Source organism: Balaenoptera physalus (genome assembly GCF_965194825.1).
Source record: "Balaenoptera physalus genome assembly, chromosome: 19".
Classification (NCBI taxonomy): Eukaryota; Metazoa; Chordata; class Mammalia; order Artiodactyla; family Balaenopteridae; genus Balaenoptera; species Balaenoptera physalus.
The window spans coordinates 41359857-41378197 of record NC_138900.1 but is presented as its reverse complement, the minus strand read 5'-3'; the positions used below and the strand labels follow the sequence as shown (position 1 = coordinate 41378197).

Genomic DNA, 18341 nt, shown 5'->3' with positions numbered 1-18341 from the left:
CTAGCCAACCTGGAGCCCTAAATGGGACAGAGCCCACGGAAGAGCAGGGCACAAGAAGTTCCCATGGCAAGATGCGGCCTGGCTGCAGCACTGCACAGAGGAAGGCGCAGGGGCTCCTGGCGGTGGGGGGGGAGTGGGGGGGCAGGACGGCGGCGGTCCATGCATTAGGGAAGGGGGTGCGGGGCTACCTGCTCCTCCACTCAGCCTTCGGTCCTTCAAGTATGCAACTAAGAGAGAAGACAGAGCCAGAGGGGCAGGGGTGGGGAGACAGAACATGGGTGAAGAGGAGGCCCGGCGAGGTGAGGGGAGAGGAGAGGAAGGCACAGAGCAGGCTGGGGGCAGGGCCAGAGGCTCAGGAAGCCCACTCCTGCCCACCCACCGAAGCAGCGGCCACAGAAGGAACCACAGCACTGACTGATGTCAGTCTGGCCCTAGGAGTCGGGAGAGCAGGGTGGGGTACTCGTCTCACCCCCCGATTCTCCAGCCTGGGCTGCGGCACTGGGGGCTCACCCCCACAAAGCCTTTAGGGCCTATAACCTAGTCCCAGCACCCTCACCATTCTGCTGGGGGTCACTCTCCCCGTGGACAGAATGCGGGAGACCTGTATGACCTCCCAAATCCTTCCCAGCTCTTGGGCTGCCTGGTGGTATTTGTCCCAGGACCCTGAGAACGGGTCCCAGCCCCGTGACAAGTACTGCTCACCCACCCATCCCAGCAGTGTCCGCCAGGCACTTCCTGGGCTCAGCGCCCAGCCTCAGAGCCCTTGCTGGGTCTCACTGTGGGTCTTGGCCTCTTGCTGCCCTACTTCTCCAGACAGGCTGGCAGGGGGTCCCGGTCCCCTCGGGGCGGGGGGTGGAGTTCTGTTCCTGGCTGGCCCCCCAGCCTTCCCCCACAGGCCTGTCCTCCCCAGAAGGCACAAGCTCCAGAGGCTGAGGTCTGGGGCAAAGAAAAATTCGGGCAGAGGAAGTTTGCTTCCAGGAGGAGAGCCAGGCACAAGGGGGAGATGGAAGGAACTGAGGAGATACACGTGTGTCACCAAGGGGGCATGTGCACTGGTGGCGCTCACGAGCAGTGTCTCACTCCCGCACGAGGGGAAGTCGGGGGCGGGCAGGGAGCCAGTTCCACCCCTCTTTCCTCGGGGTCTTCAGATATGTCACCCCCAGTTTGGCTGCCTCAGCTCTCCTAACACCCAGATGGCCTCACATGCCTTCCCCAGTCCCCAGACTCCAAGTCCACTCCTCTGATGCCCCTGGTACCATCTGGCATCTTCTCAGCCCTTCTCAGGTGCTGTAGGCCCAACAGGCGCTGGGTGGGGTGGGTGACCCACCTCTAGGCAGGCTTCCCAGGCAGGACTCAGCCCCAGGCCCTGCTCCCCAGGGCTGGGAGAAGAGTCCCCCACCCCAAAAGGCCCAGCCCTGTCAGGAGAACAGTGCCCCAAAGCCTCCCCAAGGGCAGGGCCTGGCCTGGGACAATCAAATTACAACCTAGGTGGAGATGCCCTGGAGGCCCCCAGGCACAGCGTCAGCCCCAACTTGCTGCCTGCCCCCCAGTCTCTAGGGCAGGGCGGGGTGGAGGTATACTTACTGTAGCCCATGCCTTGCAGGAAGTATTTGAAGGCTTCAGTCAGCTTCCCGGGCTGCAGGACGAGGGACAGGTACATGCTTTGTTTGGCTGCCTGGGATTCAGGGAGAGGGGAGGCTTCCCCAACCCCTGGCCAGGTAAGGGATGGAGGGAGGGCCAAGAGTCTCACCTGTGTGACCTGGGGGAGCCCCCCGGAATCTGCCATCTGCAGGGGAGAGAGGGTGGTGAGCTGAGCAGGGGCCACCTCACACCACACCTTGCCTGTCCCTTGCACACCTGGACAGGCTCCCCTGACCAGACACACCGTCCTGCTCCCCCCTTGGCTGGGACCCCAGGCAGGCCCCTCCCTGTGGCTGGGCCCAGGGTGGGGAGGAGGGCCTCACCTTCAGGAAGGTCGTGGTGGTTGGATCCAGTTTGGAGTTGCACTCGACCTGGGGACAAGGAACAGGCTTCAGCAGAGTGAGGCGCCGAGGGCTATCAGGCGTCCCCCCTGCCCCGGATGCTAAGGGAGGGTCTATCCCCAGAGCTGCGAGGCTCTACAGGTGAGGGAAGGAATGCAGGGGGCAGACATAGGCACCTTGGCAAGGCCAAGGCCCTGGGGATCAGGAAGCAGCCCCCTGAGGGCCTGAGACCCTCTACTGCACTCACAACTGCTGCTGGGCTGGGGGCAGGGGCTGGGCAGCGGCCTCACAGCGAGCCAGGGTCACCTTGGCGGGGGAGGCTGGGAAAGCACCAGGGACCCCAGGAGTCGGGCGTCAGAGGTGAGGGAGGGTCGAGCGTCAGCAGGAGACTCCGAAGCCCTGACCCTGCCTGGGTCAAGACGGCAGGTGCAGCCCACAGCCCTGTTCCCCGGAGCCCTCAGGCACACGGAGGGTGTCGCAGTTTGGGTGCACACTGGGGGCTTCCCTGGGCACTCCTGGACCCCTGACCCTCTGGGGGGACATGAAACACCCCAGGCTGCCTGCCCTCAGAGTTCCAACAGGAGAGGTGACACATGATCCCCAAACATAATGGATGCATGTGATGGTCAAAGGGGGACCACTGCTGTGCTCATGAATTGCTTATTTCATAACAAATGAATCCAATTTTAAAGAAAAGAGAGATCTTAGTCTTTGGGCCTAAAATGGGTCGAGAGTGCGGAGGGGCTGCCGTGCTGCAGGGAGGGGTAGGGTGGGGCAATCAGGTGGCCTGGTCCTGGCCCCAGGCCCCTCCTGTCTCCAGGCCTCCCTCACCTGAAGGATGCGGGCTGCCTCAGGCGCTGGTGCCTGGCAAGATGGTGGGGAAGTGGGATGAGAAGCCCACCATCCGGCGTCCCCCCGAGGCTTCCCGGGGGTGGGTCAGGAATTGGCCCCGTTGGCCAGGAGCCAGTGACCCCTTTGCCCCTGCCACCCACTGGCACCAGGGCACAATCCCTCACTCACCACCCCCTCCTCGGCAGGTGCGTTATCCCCAACCACCAGCATCACAGGGCAGCTGCAGACACAGAGGAGAAGGGCTGTCTGGCCTGGGCACTGGAGAGGGGGTTACAAAGGCCAGGCAGGCTGGAGGGGGCAGGGCACTCACCGCAGCGTCTTGGCGTTGGGCACTGTTCCAGGCCGGTTAATGTCCAGATCTCTGCGGCTGTAGGGAGAGGCGGAGGTGGGCATCCCAGGACTGGATCCCAGGGCGGGGCGTTGGGGAATGTCCCCAAGCCTGACACTGCCGTATTTCAACCCCATCCCTCCACATGGCAACTATGGCCCAACATCCCTGGAGGTGCTGGGCTGGCCCCAGATTTGGGGCTTACGCTCTAGTGTCTCGACGGTGAGACAAAGCCTCACAGATGCCGTTGGTAAAATGGGGAGACAGAGACCTGTTCTGCATAAGTAGGGGCCTGAGGGCTCCCCTCATGTGACTTCTTCTGGGATCCCCCCCCCCCAAGTCATGCCAGGTGGGCCCTCACATTTGGCTCTCATCACGGGCTGTGCGCCACCACCTGTGCTGGGAGTCCCGCGCCTTAGAGGCAGGCAGGCCGGGGCTTCCCTCCTTCTCCAGTGTTTCTCCAGCACCATGCACACAGCAGGCGTTCAATAAATATTTGTAGGAGAAAGAGGAGAGGGGCAGGCCAGCGGGGGCCCCTGGCTTCTCCCCTGCAGGGCAACCCCTAAGGGGCTCCAAGGAGCACTTAATCCAACCTCCTCTCAACTTATGGATGTCAGCACTGAGGCCCAGGGCAGTGGGGGCAGCGGGTGGCGCCCACATCCCCCGCTGCTCCCGCTGGCAACGCCCAAGGGAGGGGGAGGAGTGGAAGAGCCCTGCTCCCCCTCTGCCCCTCGCGGGGTGTGACCCTGGGCAAGAGGTTACCCCTCTCGGAGGCTCAACGGTCCACTCATCTACGAACTGGGGGAGTGTGTTGCCAGCCGTGAGCAGCTGTACTGGGGAGGGGGGCCCCCAACTGCTTGAGCGCTCCCGTCCTGGTGCCGCCAGCTGGCACCCGAGCCGCCCACACCTGTTGTACATGTTCCAGAAGAGCTGCAGGTTGGCCTGGTTCACCACATTCCCGATCTGCTGCCGGTAGCTCTGCACCAACTCTGTGTTGCTCACCAGCTCCTCCTGGGCCCGGGGACGGGGGATGAGCGCGAGCGCGGCAGGGCGGTGTGGCGCCACAGACGGGGACTGGCTCAGAGGGGGCACCTCTGGCCGGAGCGGCCCCTGCCCCACCCCAGTGGTGGGGAGGGAGGGGGGAGGGGGAAGAGTGTGGGGGGAGCCCACGGCCTTGGGAGGGGAGGGGACCCCGTCCCATCCGTCTCCCCAGTCTGTCTCGGGTGCTGCAGTCTCGCGGCTGATCCCGGGGTAGGGGTGAGGCATGTCTGATGCCACATCACCCCGCCACCCTCTTCCTCCTGCCCGGCCGGGAGGGGGGGCAGAAACCCCGGGTACCCCCCCGCGAGGGGGCAGAACCAGGCCCTCGGGAGAGTCCCAGCCCGGCCGCTCCTGCTCCTGCATGAGGACGGCCCCGCCCCCTTACCTGCCTGAAGAGGTGGGAGAGCACCGTGTCAGGTAAAGTGCTGGTCAGGCTGGAGAGCTGCGGGCCGGGGCGGAGCCAGTGTGAGGGACGCCCCGCCCCGCCCCACCCCACCCCACCCCACCCCCTTCCAGGCGGACCGCGCTCACCTTGGTGGCCGCCCAGTCGATCCAGCCTTTGCCATTGGGGTCAATGTTTATCAGCACCAGCCCCTCCACCAGGTCGGGGAAGATGAGCTGCCGGGACAGGGAGACAGGGCTTGGAGGGCGGGGCAGGGTGCAGGGAGCCCCAGTCTTCCCACCTGGAAAACGGACTGTACAATTCTAGCCCTGCCCGTCTCACAGGCGGTTGCTAGGATCTGAAGGGAAGGCCGCGCTCTGTAAGGGCTTCAAGGTACCACTGATAACCAAGTGCCTTCAGCTGGGAACTTGCCTGGGGGCCCCTTCCAGCTGCCCCTGCTCATCCTCCTCCCCAAGTGGAACCTTTCAAAACCCTTTTATTTGGAATCTATGCCTATATCACTGTTTTTCAGCCCCTTTAATATATCTTTGAAGAGGCTACTATTGCAACACTAAGGATTAAACATCTTCAATGAAATGTTTTGATTCTTTGCTTTCATAGAAAAAACCCTAGTTATATTAAGAAACTGACCTTTCCAAAGCCTCTTTTGTGTTAGACATTGTAAAAGAGATTCGAGTTTTCTGTTCGGCTGTCTGCCTGTGTTTAGGGGAAAATGGTGATATATATACAATACTGAGGTCATGTCAAGGTTGTCTGGGGTGGCCGGGAATAGTTGACAGTTAACAAAGTGGTTAAGTACCGCAGTGGAAATTGGAGTTGAAAATTCTTAGTCAGTTTTTTTGGTTTTTTTTGAAGAAAGAAATACTTTGAATCCTAAAAATTAAGTTTTTGCTTTTAGAGATGGAAAGCTTGTGAGCTCCTACCCGACATGATGTTTCTGAAACCTGACTTTAAACCTCGCAAACTTAACATAAGTATAATTTTAGATTAAAAAATGATTCATGTTGGGGGCTTCCCTGGTGGCGCAGTGGTTGAGAATCTGCCTGCCAATGCAGGGGACCCGGGTTCGAGCCCTGGTCTGGGAAGATCCCACATGCCGCGGAGCAACTAGGCCCATGAGCCACAACTACTGAGCCTGCGCGTCTGGAGCCTGTGCTCCGCAACAAGAGAGGCCGCGATAGTGAGAGGCCCGCGCACCGCGATGAAGAGTAGCCCCCATTTGCCGCAATTAGAGAAAGCCCTCTCACAGAAACGAAGACCCAACACAGCCATAAATAAATAAAATTAAAAAAAAAAAAAAGAGGGATGAGAGCCAAAAAAAAATTAAAAAAAAAAAATTCATGTTTAAGTATTACCCTAATTAGTGAATGAGTGATTAGGATAATCCTTATTTAGTGGCTGGAGTAATTAGTTGTATAGTTTGTTGCTAAGAGAAAGTTTGGTTTTGGATAATGGTTGAAGCAACTTATGGCGCATAGCGTTTTAAGGAATTGTATAGAAAAAGTAACCTTTTTTTTTTTTTAAGTTAATTTCCTTGGAGGAAAAAAAGAAAAAAGGACTTTCCTAAGTGAAGAGGAAGTAGGGGGAGGAGGAAAGGAAGAGAGGAAGGAAAGTTCCTGTGGGGTTGCCCCTGGGAGAGACCAGTCCTGGGATTAGTTACAGGGGCGGGTGGAGAGACTCACTGCAAACTTGGCCAGCACGTAGGCTCCGGCTCCCACTCCAATGCCAATCACGTACTTGAACCTGATAGAGAGCATGGCTGGTCACTCTAGGGTTTCCCATGACTGCCATCCACAGCAGACCCACCCATAGCCCTCAGCGCTCAGCGAGAGCCTGCTGGCTCTGCGGAAATGGGGGGCGCGCCCTGGCCCCCAGCACGGGGGCGGGGCAGGGCTGGGCGAGGACTCACCCGAAGTGCTGCACCACACTGGGAAGCATGGCGGCTAGCTGCTCCATGGAGGGGAACTGGTACCTGCAGGCAGAGCAGGAGGTCAGGCCCAGCGCAGCCGGGGGTACAGGGCTGGGGAAAGCTGGGGGTGGGTCGCTCCGGGTACCTACCCCTGAGGAAACTGCGAGGCCCCCACCTGCTGACCGGGGGCATCCACGTGACACACCACGAAGTGCTTGGTGATCTCCTGCATGTCCTCAAAGTTGAAGAAGGTATTGAAGCACAGCTTGTCTGAAAAGACAAAGCTCTCAGCTGTGGCTGAGCCGGGAGAGGCGGGGAGGGAGGCCCGTGGATGCTGAAAGGGAGGTCGAGGCAGAGGTGATCAGCCTCATGGTTCTGCGGGGAAACCAAGACCCAAATGGCTAGGGGCACAGAGCTGAGCGTGAGTGGGGAGCTACGGGACTCTGTGGGGAGGGAGGGGGGGCCTCACTGTTCCGGGAGATTCGAGGCAGTGGAGGGCCAAACGAGGCTGAGGCGCACTTACGGTTGAGACCCACATCATGGTAGGTGACGATGGCCGGGCGGTTCCCCTTGGGGGAGCCCCGGATCACCACGTGCAGAAGGCCGTAAGGCGTCTCGATGTCGTGCTCCTGGAGGGGAGAGACAGCGCTGGACACTCCGGGCAGCCCCCACTCCCGGCTCTTCCGGGAAATGATGCTGTGGGGCAGCCTGGGGGCTGCTGGGCCTCTGGCGGGACTTTCACCCCCATAGGGTGGTGCGTCCCCTTCTCTCCACCCCCAGCCACCCGCAGAGAGGACAGACCAGAGGGAGCACCCCTTCCCAAGGCTGCTCAGCACAGGGGCAACGTGAACTGGCCCGCACGTGAAAGTCCTGGTCTCCTCTGCAAACCAGCCAGCGGGACGAGCTGCCCAGGCCCAGGCCCAGGCCCAGGCCCTGCTGCACTCAGGCCTCCAGGGTCCAGTGAGGCCCATTTTCCCCATCTCACTGCAGCCCCTCCAGGACAGCTCTGCCATCCCCACTGAGTCCCGCCCTCATCATGTGCCCCCTCGACTCGGAAGCCTTCAAAGGGGCCGCAGCTCCTGAAGGGGACTGGCCTCAACAGCTCACCTAGAATCCACGGCAAAGACCCCTTGCTGGCCAGCCCAGCCTCCCACCCCGACACCTGCCCCTGGTTCCACCTCCACGCTCTTGCTCCTGCCTCTCCGTGATCCCCAAGGCCTCCCTCAGGCTAGACTCCCACCCCCTCCCCAAAGGCCTTCCGCAGTGGCCACTCTGGGGTCCTCCTGTGTTCACGCCTTTGGTTTGGCTGCTCAGGGTCGTCAGTTCTTCAGGAAGCAGGGGCTGCATGCTGCAGGTTCAAGACCCGCTCTAGCCCTTACTGTGTGACTCTGAGCGGGGCATGCACTTCTCTGTGCCTCAGCCACCTCTGCTTGAGCCACATCATCAGGACTCTGTGACAACTAAACAAGCTGATATCTGCCAAGTGTTTAGCACTTGGAAAGGGCCCCAGAAAGGGGGCTGCCGTGTGTGGGCATCCCTGAGCCCTGGGGAGGCGCCCTGCTGGCTGGTCCTTCTGCAAACTACTCCCTCTTGGCCACTCATGGGAGGCTCCAAGAGGGTCTGCCAAAGCTGAATAAACAGCCCTGCTGGCACCAGGGGGAGTCCTGGGAACTACAGGGGGTGGCCCCGGGGAGTTGGAGGTGGGGCTAGGGTCAAGGACAGTCAGATGTGACTGAGCACCTACTGTGTGCCAGGTGTTATGCAAGAGAGAAGGAGCTCTTTTCCCCATCTTTCAGGTGGAGGACACTAGGATGCTCAGATTCAGAGACAACCTACGTTCTTGCCTCCGACAGGAAAGTGGAGACTCAGGCAGGAAACATCTTCTTGGGGACTGGCCTTCTTGGGTCTGGGCTCAGAGGACCACTGTCGAGGCCTGTCTCCAGTGGGGAGAGACAAGGCAGTGCCAACCCTGTGGCTCAAGGCTGCACCCCGGGAGCCACACTTCTGGGAGTCCTCCAGGCCGGCCCGAGCCCACCACAGCCTCCCCATGGCCCAGGCCTGTCCTCCCTAAGGGCTGTCAAAACAAGGAACACTTCCTGCTCACTGAACACTGACCAGACACTTTTCATGTATCTTCTTATTTATCCTCACAGAGGAGGAAACTGAGGCTGGGAAAGAACTGACTTGCCCAAGGTCAAGTTCAGAGAAGGCAGAGGGGGGCGCCTTGCCAGGTGCCAGCCTCAGGCTGCTTTTTCTGAGGAAGAGATCAAGCTCCATGCAAGAGAATTCTGAGCCGGCAGCCTCTCCACAGGGTGCCTGTCCCTGCTTGGGGGTCCTGTCTCATCCCTACCCCCCATGCTCTGCTGGCTCTGGAGGGCAGGGCCTGGGGCAGGAAGAGTGCACAGTGCTAAGGAAGGTGGGATGGGGCAGGAGGGGCGCACGGTGCTATGGGAGGGGGGGCTGGGGGCAGAAGGAGCTCAGTTCTATGAAGGGCAAGTTATGGGGCAAGAGGGGCGCACGGTGCTATGGAGGGTGGGGTGGGGGCAGGAGAGAGCATCCGCAGCACAAGAGCTGCAATGCGCTTCCTGCGGCATAGTTCTCAGAGCGGGGTCAGCTCTAGCCTGCAGAGCACAAGTCAGGGCCCAGGGCGTGGTCCTCCCAGATCTCCACCTCCCCATGGGTGTGTGTGTGAGGGCAGTGTCTGCCCCTCCCAGTCCCGGTGTGGCCACCCAGGTCCCCATGCCCCACGCGGGGCAGCGGGACTAAGTCGCAGTGCTTGCACCACTAAGGCTCAGCCCGCTGGGGATGGGAAGGGCTGGGCCTGGACAGGCCATCGGGAGCACCAGCCCGGTTGCCCACTGACCTTGGCTGAACCCTCCGCCGACCTCCCTGCACCCTCTCCGACCCAGGAGTTCAGATCCAGGTAATCCTGATAGAGGCCAAAGGTCCCCAAGAGGGGCGCCCCAAGGGCCGCAGCCGGACACGCTTTGAGTCCCCCAATCCCCAGGGCTGAGGGCTCTCATTGGCTCTTGGTGACGTCAGAGCCCGTGCCGCCTCCAGGTGGGCGCCAGAGCGAGGCACTGCGGCAGCAAGGGAGGGGGCTCTAATGTCCTCTCTCTGCCTGTCCGGCTCCCCTCATCCGTGACCTTGAGCGCTGCGGGGGTGGGGGTGGGCCCTCCGAGTTGGGCTTCAGGTCCCGTGCACGCGCTCGGGGCTGGTTGGATTCTTCCCATCAACCGCATCAATAATTCAAGGACCGGGTCTGCAGCGGCGGGTAGGCGCTGACGTCGTTGCCTGGGTAGAGGTCGGCCCCATGGCCTCCGGACCCGGCAGGGCAGGCAGGGCAGGCTAGGGGGTAGAGGAGTATGTCTGCCCCTGCCTCTCCCTCCTGGAGTTAGAACAGCACCGAGCCTGGGCACCTGCTGCCCCCAGGCAGAAGGAGGCACCCTGGTCCCACCGGGGCCCCTAGCCCTGCAGGTTCATCCCTCCAGCATTGCCTTCCTACGCCCAGAAAATAAGGCACAGCGGCCCCCTTCTCCCTGCAGGGACCCCAGCCTGATGGCCCAGTTAACACCACAACCCAAGACTTCTCTGCTTCTGCCTGACTGGCACCCTGCAGTCCCCCAAACAACCAAGACAACCCTCGCAGGGTCAGGAGGTGTCTGCAGGCACAGACACCCCAGACACACAGTGAACAGCTTCCACAGGGCTGAGGTGGTCACAGGCGCCAGGCAGAGCCAGCTGGGCACGTGCCAGGCGGAGGGCACACCGTCAGTGGGATATACACATGCCTACACACCGATCCACACAGGCTTACAAACAAGTCACAGCCCGTTCCAGTTTGTGCAGAGATTTCAGCCTTCCCCGCCCTCCCCTGTGGACCCTGACCAGCAGCTACCCCCAACCGCTGCAGCAGACCAGGGTGCCTGGAACCTGCTGGCCTGGCTCAGTGACCCCCAAGGTGAGGCGACTGAAGGCAGAACCACCACCAGACAGAGGCAGAGGGATGCCCCTCCCTCCCCGCCCGCCTCGCCATCCCCAGACTCCGCACTCACCCCATCCCAGCACTCCGGCATCTTGCTGAGGGAGGCGACCGGCCTCGACTAGGAAGGGCAAACAAAGGCCTGAGTCACCAGAGTCCAGAGGGAGGGAGCAGCGCAAGTAGGAGACCAGCGGCTCTATGATGGGGCACAGCTCCCGGACCATTTATATGCAGAGCCTGCGGCGATGGGGGGGGGCGGCTGGGCTGGCCCCTCCTCCCTGCAGGGTTTCTGAGCAGCCACTCGCTCACCCGGAGCCCCTGCTCCCAGATTGGCTTTCAGGAGACAAACTTGGCTCTGATTGGCTTCCAAGGTCCTCACTCACCCCATCTCCTGCTCCTCCCGCCCCCAGCAACACATCAGTCTTGGTGGCCCCCAGCCCCTGCATCCGGCCCACCCCCAGCACAGAGGCTCACAGCAGCAGCTGCACACCGGGTCCTAGGAAGACAAGAGGCCACATGTACATGTGTGCCCTGTGACAGGTACACAGGAGCCTCTCAAAGACGAGCACACGGAAGCAGGGCAGGGTGGACCACAGAGGCATGCCCTAGACAGCAGAGCCCTTGACCCATACCCTGGGAGCAGGGAGCGCCCGAGAGCGCCCCAAGCCCAGCCTCCACATCAGAAAGGCCTGGATCCCTTAACCTTGAGGAGATACGGGGAGTCACTGCTGCCTGGGGCAACCTGGGTCATGACCCTACTCCAGGGGACTGCTCCTTCTCCGCTCCCAGGGTCTCCCCTTGGGCAGCCCCCACTTTGCCCACATGTATACCCAGCGCCTGCCCACACTGGGGAAATGGGGGTTCTGGGGCCAGGGGGCCTGGGTAGATTGGTGGGCACACACCAGCTCTGCCCTCCCCCACCCCCATCCTGCACAAGGGGCTGGAGGCCACTAGAGACAGGAGGAGGGACAGGAGGCAGCTTGTCCACGTGGACATGCCCACCTCCCGCAGACACACCCAGCCCTCCTTCCTGGGGCCACCCAGCCTGGGGCTCGGCTCTCGAGTCTCCGGGGAGCAGGATGCTTGAGCCGCCTCCCGCTGTCCTGAGCAGCAGGACAGGTGCTGGAGGTCACGTGGCTCAAGATTTGGGTGAGGAGCTGGCCAGAGACATGCAGGCAGAGTAAAGAGATTAGAAGGGGCAGGCAAAGGAGAGCAGAGGAGGAGAGGAAATAGGCCAGGGAGGGGAGCAGAGGAGGGAGCCCAAGGACTGAGAGAAGCAAGAGCAACAGAGGGAGGGAGGGGTGTGGGCACCTGTGCCCCCATTCTGCCTCTTTGGTGAGGGAACACGCCACTCGTCCCAGCCTGTGCCGACAGCCCTGCACGCTGGCTGGCTGCCCTCGGGGAAGGCGGTCACCTCCCCATCTCTGGGTGCCTAGTGACCTGGTCAGCACCTGCCCTGTATGCTATTCCTGGCCATGTCCTCTGCCTGGGAGGCATCAATAACTTTCCCTGCCCCTCTCTGACCTCTCGCACTGCGGGCCTAGTGCAGAGTGCTGGGGGCCTGTGGTCTCCCAGGGCAGCTGGGGTGTGGAATGGGCTATCCCCCAGCCCCTCATGTTCTGGCCATGTTCCCTGTTCCCTGCAGCCACTTCGGCACAGGAAGAGGCTCTGGCAATTGAGGTGGTGTGCAAAAGCACAGCCCTGTCTGCGGAACTGCCCACAAAATCCTCCCATATGCTTCTGGAAGAGGGGCAGGGTGGGGTGGCCTCCCACCCTTTCTGCCACTAAAACCCTGCCCCTTCATGGTCCCCATCCAACCTTATGCCCACCTGAACCGCTGAGTAGCCTTTCCCACCCTTGGACCTGGGAGATCTCAGACACTGCCCAACCCAAGCCATGACCTCCCAATTCTGCTCAGCTCAGTGGTTTCAAATCCACAGACCTGAGTTTAAATTCCAGCTTCCCCACCCACTAGCTGGTGACCTTGGGCAAGATTTTTTAACTCCTCTGTGCCTTAGTCTCCTCAACTGTCAAATAGGAATTGTGCCTTCCTCACAGAGCTGCTAGGATGAAAAAAAGCTGCATACATCACTATAGACCTGACCCCAGGCCTGCCCAGGGGAGAAATGGATTAATCTGTGTGTCTCTCCAACCTGTTGGCCTCCTCCCTGGAGGTTGTACAGTTGTGGCTGAATAAGGCAGGCTCAGGTCCTGCTAGCCAAACCCTGCTAGTCTTTGCTGTGTGACCTCAGGCAAGTCAGTCAACAACTCTGAGCCTCCACATCTGTAAATGGGAGAAAAGCAGTGTAGCTGCTTGCACAGGTAGCTTTAAGGAGCAAGGGTAACACATAATCCTCACAAACCTATGAGAAAGGATGAAGAATCTGAAGCACAGAGAAGTAAATTCTCCCACTCAGCTAGTAAGCAGTGGAGCTCACCAGCATCTCAGCACCCTGGGCCTGAGGTCACATTAAGAGTAGTAAATGCTTAGTACCATATCTCCCACGTGCCATACTCCATCCAAATGCTTTGCACATGTTACTTTATTTTATCCTCTGAACACCCACTTTACAAACAAGGAAAATGAAGCACAGAGAGGTTCTGTAACCTGCCCAACATCACACAGCCAGTAGGCACAGAGCCAGGAACCACACGCAGGCAGTCTGGCTCTAGTGGCCACTAGTCACAGCCCAGGGTCTGAGTGCCCAGCCCAAGGGCACCAACCCCGACCCTACAAACACCCGGGGAGGGCTGAGCTGCCTGCCTCACTCTACAAAATGAGGTAGTGACCTGTACTGGAGGTCACGTGGCAGGGCCAGGACCTGGACCCAGGTCTTCCTAGCTCTAGATTGTCCTTCTGCCTCCCCCACTGGCTGGGCCCACTGAGGCAAGGGACTGAACAGGATAAAATCCCTGCCAGGCCTTGGCCCAGACAAGGGCCATCCTGGCAGCTGCTTTACTAAAAAAATAATTAAAAAAAAAAAAACAGCCTCTGTGTGGTGTACCCAGAGTAGACAGTAAGGTACCTTTTAACACATGCTGCCCTTTACCAAGCAAAGGGTCTTGAGAACCAAGGTCCCACACATATGGAGTGACCACCCTAGTCTGGGCCCGGCAGATGGGTGAAGAGGACCCCAGGATTCTCATCACCTATTTCACCCCCCAATCTGCCTCCCAGGGTGTGTGTGTTTTGGGGGCTGGCAGTCAGCACCGTTGGCATCCAGTGAGTCCCACTCAATGTCGGGCAGGGGCTGATTGCTCTGGATTTTATTTCAGCAATCCCCCCTCCTGTGGGGGAGGGTCTGTCTGTTCACACATTCCAGCCCTCATTTGGAGCAGGGAGGACAAAGGAGACTCTGGCTGGGCCTGGGCCACCTTGTGGACACATCTCTCCCTTCTCTCCTCCCCGGCCCCTAGTTCCTCACTCCCCCAGGCCCCATCCTGTCTTCTCGAGCTCCAGAGGCCTTTGTGTTTGGAGCTGGTGCTCCCAGGAGACCAGAGCATGTGCACAAGGGCCACTCTGATGCCTCTGCTTGCGTCCTTGAAGGACGGGTGACCCAGGGCCCAAAGCACAGTTGGGATCCATATCCTCAGATCCTAAGATCCTGGCTGCAGCGCCGTGCGCCGGGGGGAGGAGCCGGCAGGCCACCCCTCCTTCCACGTCACCCCTGCGTCCAGACCACAAGGCTGAGGCTGTCATGGGCCTGAGAGACTGACCCAAATTGGATGGTGGCCTGGGGGCTAGCTCCTGCCAGCCAGGAGGAAGGTCCCAGAAAGGTCTGACTTTGTTCAGTATGTTATGATGGCCAGCGGGGCCCTGGAGCCCTGTGAAGCTCCCATTGTGTCTGCTGTCACGCGTTTTCTGAGACCCGGAAATAAACGGCCACTATGGGACTCACAGGGGAGGAATGGTTGGCCAAGTGAGCAAAATCAGAAATCATCATGCAGAGGAATAAAAACAAAGAATGATTTCAGTTTCACAGGGAATCTGGCATCAAACTAAAGAGGACATGGTTGTCCTGGGCAACTGTTGCCATGGAAACAGGAGCTATTTCGGAGCATCAACCTGGCTTTCATAGGAGGAAAGTGCTGATTCAGATGACAGCATCCTCACTCCCCCAGACCTCCCCTCCTTTCCCTGTCCTGTTCAAGGAGAGAGGGGGCATTTCTCCACGGGACAGAGGGGAGGCAAAGCCACTGTGAGCAGTGGGTGTGGTCCTGGAGGCTTCCAAGTGCCCAGTCCCTGTGGCTTCAGGCTGGGGGCACGCGGAAGGGCTGTGACCCTCCTCTGAAACAGGCTGGGTGCGGGGAGGGGCCAGCCAGCAGCTGGTCCCCATCTGGGGAGGCTGAGCAGAGACCTACCTTCCAGTCTGTGTCCACAGCCAAGAGGAAGGTGTCGGAATTCTCCTAAAGCAAGGCAAACAGAGGGGGTGGCTCGTTAGGCCCCAGGCTGGCCCAGGCAGGGAAGGGAGGTGGCCACAGGGGCTCTGCCTTGAGCAGCCTCGCTTGCTGTTCCCCAGGCTGTCTTTTTTTTTTTTTCGGCCGCACCATGTGGCATGTGGGATCTTAGTTCCCAGAAGAGGGATCAAACCCGGCCCCCTGCAGTGGAAGCATGGAGTCTTAACCATTGGACCGCCAGGGAAGTCCCTCCCCAGTCTATCTTAATGTTAACAAAAGTGACAGAGGGCTTTCCAAGCGCCGGGCATCAGGCCATTTAGTACTTGACAGATGAGGTTACGAGCAGCTACACACATCGATTTTACCTGTTAATTTTTTTTTTACCTAGTAATTGAAAATGTGAAGATTTCCACTTTGCAGGTGAGAAGGGTGAGGCTCAGAGAGACGGAAGCACGTGGCTAGGAAGTGATGGAATAATCTCTGACCCCAAATTCTTGCTGTTCAGCACTTTGCCCGCTGCCCCGACAGATGACTTTTGAGGTCGCCCATCAGGGCACAAGCACAGAGGCGGGCCTGACTATCACACCCACTTTAGGGATGGAGAAGCTGAGACCCACGCCTCGAGGGAGAAGGGGGCTTTTCTGACCTGCACAAAGGCTCTGTCTGGGCCTCTGCAGTAGCTGCTCCCACCTTTCCAGACCTGCCTGCTTCATGCTCTCAAAGCACCCAAATCCCCTGCTTTTAGGCTCATTTATGGTGACTGGTGTGAGTCTCTGATTGGTGCCCATCCCTCCCACTGGACTGCAGGCACCGAGAGGGTGTGGACCACATCTGGCTCAGCTCTCACCATAAAGCCTGGCATGGACCAGGCTCCTCAAACACAAACAGATCTGGATGAACAAGTCTAACTTCATGAATGAGGGGAGCACGGTTTAGATATACCCAGTGTTTATAAGGTGGCAGAAATGGAGAGTGGAGGAATGCGGGCCTGAACCCCACGTGTCTGCGTTGCCAGGCTCTCCCCGATGCAGCCCGGCGGCCCTCAGACACTCTACACCCGCCCTGGGTCTCTGTCTGGGGAAGGAAACCTCATGGGGGGATCCCACATATCCAGGAAGAGCAGAGATCTGGGGCCTCTGCCTTGCCTTCTACTGTGTCTGTCTAGAACCCTCTCTGCTCTCCTCTGCTCATTGTGGGCAGATCACTTAGCTTCCAAGCCTCAGTGACTGTGAGGATTAAACAAAGGGCACAGAGAGCAGTCATTCTGTCCTTGGCACTCCTGCACTGGACTCTGTGTGCTACAGATGCTACTGAATACATATGTGGATAAATGAGACAGACTAGAACCAGGATATTACGGGAGGACGGCAAGTGAAGGGCAGGGCTACTAGGTGCAACAAGAAGGAAAATGAACCCAAATCACAGGAGCAGGGAGGAAAACAATGAAAACCAGCGATGCTGATGTTTTACTCTCAAAATAAGAAGTTCACCCACCTGCATTCTGGCAGTTGGAGTGGGAGGGGTGGTGGAAAAAATCAGACAGCACTAGAGGCTCTCACACGAAAAAGGAAAGCCAGGTCTCAGCTGAAATCAACAACGGCTATCCTCCCCTCCTGGTTCCTCCAGAGCCTGGGGGCTCTGCATGGGGAGGGGAGGAGAGCATGGAGGTGGCCACTCCTGGACCCTCCAAGGAAGGCGGCAGGGGTCTGGGGGAAAGGGTCGAGGCTGGTTATCAGTGACTCCTCTTACCTTGGAAGACCTTGCCCGAGGGGGCGCCAGGGAAAGAGATGCAGGAGGTTTTCAAGGGGATGGGAAGCTTCAGATGGGCAGGACCCCAAACCAAGAAACAGCAGGAATAATACAAGCCAATCCAGAGACACCGGAGGCCTGGGAGGAACCACATGAACATTCCAAGGAAAACTGGTGGGAGAGAGGGCCCAGCTGAGAGGAGGCGAGGAGGCCCAGGAGCGGCCTAAGGAGACCCAGGTGGGGGACGCAGGCACGGGGAGAATCAACAATTCTTCCACGGAGCCCTGGACACACCAGGCAAAGACTTCAGAAGCAAGCGAGTCTGAAATGGCGGAGGGACGGTGGGTAACCGTGTGGAAGTATCTGCTCCTCAGTGGACTCAGGGAATTTGCACCTGGAAGGTTGAGGAAGATTTAAAAAGTGAAAAGGACTGGCACTTCTGTCCCGTGCAGCTGGACAGGGGAATCTGTCTGTGGGTGTAACCAACCGCCTGGGAGAGAGAGGCAGAGAGCGAGGCAGAACTTCAAGACAGGACTGCACCAGTTGTCACTGAAATCTGGAAAGGCCACACTGGGAGCACCTAGGAGGATTTTGGGGGGTTGAGGATGGGGCCATTAATACGCCTTGGGAAAAGCAGATGTGACCAGTGACCAGGTCCATGGGGCTTGTGCTGACCCAAGAAAGAAGAGAAACTGAGCTGGGGATTCGCAGCCTCCGTGGAGGACTGAGACGCAGACCCTCGTGCAGGGGAGCCAACTCTGGTCCAGGTGGGATGAGGTGAGAGACACCAAATGCAGCAGGAAGAAGGCAGAGCCAGGGGGCTGGTAAAAGGGACTCAGGGAGGGAGGGGCAGCAAGGTGCTGGGCCAGGCTGGGCAGAGAAGGGGTGCGAGGGCATCTCTTGGGGTGCCCTGCCAAGGTGGGGAGTGGAAGAGACAGGCATAGAACGTGTGAGGCCAAGGTGCCCTGAGCACTCTGTGCCGCCCACAGCTGCACACCCCGTACCCGCAGGCAGCCCCCTACCCCTGAGCCCTGGTGATGAGTGCAGGGGTCCCTGAGAGCCACCATCCGGCCCACCACGCCCTCACAAGAAGGCTGGTCTCTGCTCGCATGCCTCGAAAGACGGGCTGTTTGTGGGGAGGAGGGACTTTTCAGAGAGTTCTGAAAAACTTCTTTCTTCTGAGCTGCATCACAATCTATAGCTTCCACCCGACCCAAGTCTTTACTGAGAGCCTACTGTGTCCCAGGCACTGTGCTAGGAACTGGGGAGATCGGGGAACAAAACGGACAGGGTCTCTGCTCCAGGAGCCTGTGGGGCAGAGCCCGAGAGCAGTAAGTGCCAGGCCCGGAGGGTGTGCGGGTGTCAATGTTAGACCCGGTGGTCAGAGAAGGCCTGCCTGAGGAGGGGGCATTTGAGTAGAGCCTGAATAAAATGAAGGGCCAGCCCTGAAAAGTCCTGCAGCTGGCGTGTCCCAGGCAGAGGGAACAGCTGGGAATATGATCAGCTTGTTCAAGGAGGAGCAGTGAGCCTGGGAGACAGGATAGGAGCGAGCAGGGGGAGGGGGTGCAGAGCACATCCTGGGCCCCGGGAAGGGCTGTGGCTGCAACTCTGAGTGTTATGGCAGCCACTGGCCAACTGTGAGCAGAAAAGTGACATGATGTGTGGAATTTTTAGTTTATGCAAAAAGGATAAAATTA

The 18341-nt window shown here is 59.3% G+C and overlaps 1 protein-coding gene across 6 annotated transcripts in view; it reads right to left on the bottom strand.

The window, feature by feature from the left end:
• The window catches only part of NDRG4 (NDRG family member 4), a 42945-nt gene that overhangs the window by 2800 nt on the left and 21804 nt on the right, over nucleotides 1-18341 (bottom strand). For 3 of the 6 annotated variants that reach the window (XM_082439507.1, XM_082439505.1, XM_082439502.1), the window contains exons 3-17: nucleotides 14860-14904; nucleotides 10571-10618; nucleotides 7039-7144; nucleotides 6665-6785; nucleotides 6516-6578; nucleotides 6289-6349; nucleotides 4735-4821; nucleotides 4589-4645; nucleotides 4070-4173; nucleotides 3145-3201; nucleotides 3003-3054; nucleotides 1965-2012; nucleotides 1751-1786; nucleotides 1585-1636; nucleotides 189-227 (exon numbers count right to left, since the gene is read on the bottom strand). In XM_082439507.1, the coding sequence (XP_082295633.1) occupies nucleotides 189-227; nucleotides 1585-1636; nucleotides 1751-1786; nucleotides 1965-2012; nucleotides 3003-3054; nucleotides 3145-3201; nucleotides 4070-4173; nucleotides 4589-4645; nucleotides 4735-4821; nucleotides 6289-6349; nucleotides 6516-6578; nucleotides 6665-6785; nucleotides 7039-7144; nucleotides 10571-10618; nucleotides 14860-14904 (976 nt within the window). The remainder of the gene's footprint in view (nucleotides 1-188; nucleotides 228-1584; nucleotides 1637-1750; nucleotides 1787-1964; nucleotides 2013-3002; nucleotides 3055-3144; nucleotides 3202-4069; nucleotides 4174-4588; nucleotides 4646-4734; nucleotides 4822-6288; nucleotides 6350-6515; nucleotides 6579-6664; nucleotides 6786-7038; nucleotides 7145-10570; nucleotides 10619-14859; nucleotides 14905-18341) is intronic. The other 3 variants (XM_082439504.1, XM_082439503.1, XM_082439506.1) reach the window with 3 other exon arrangements.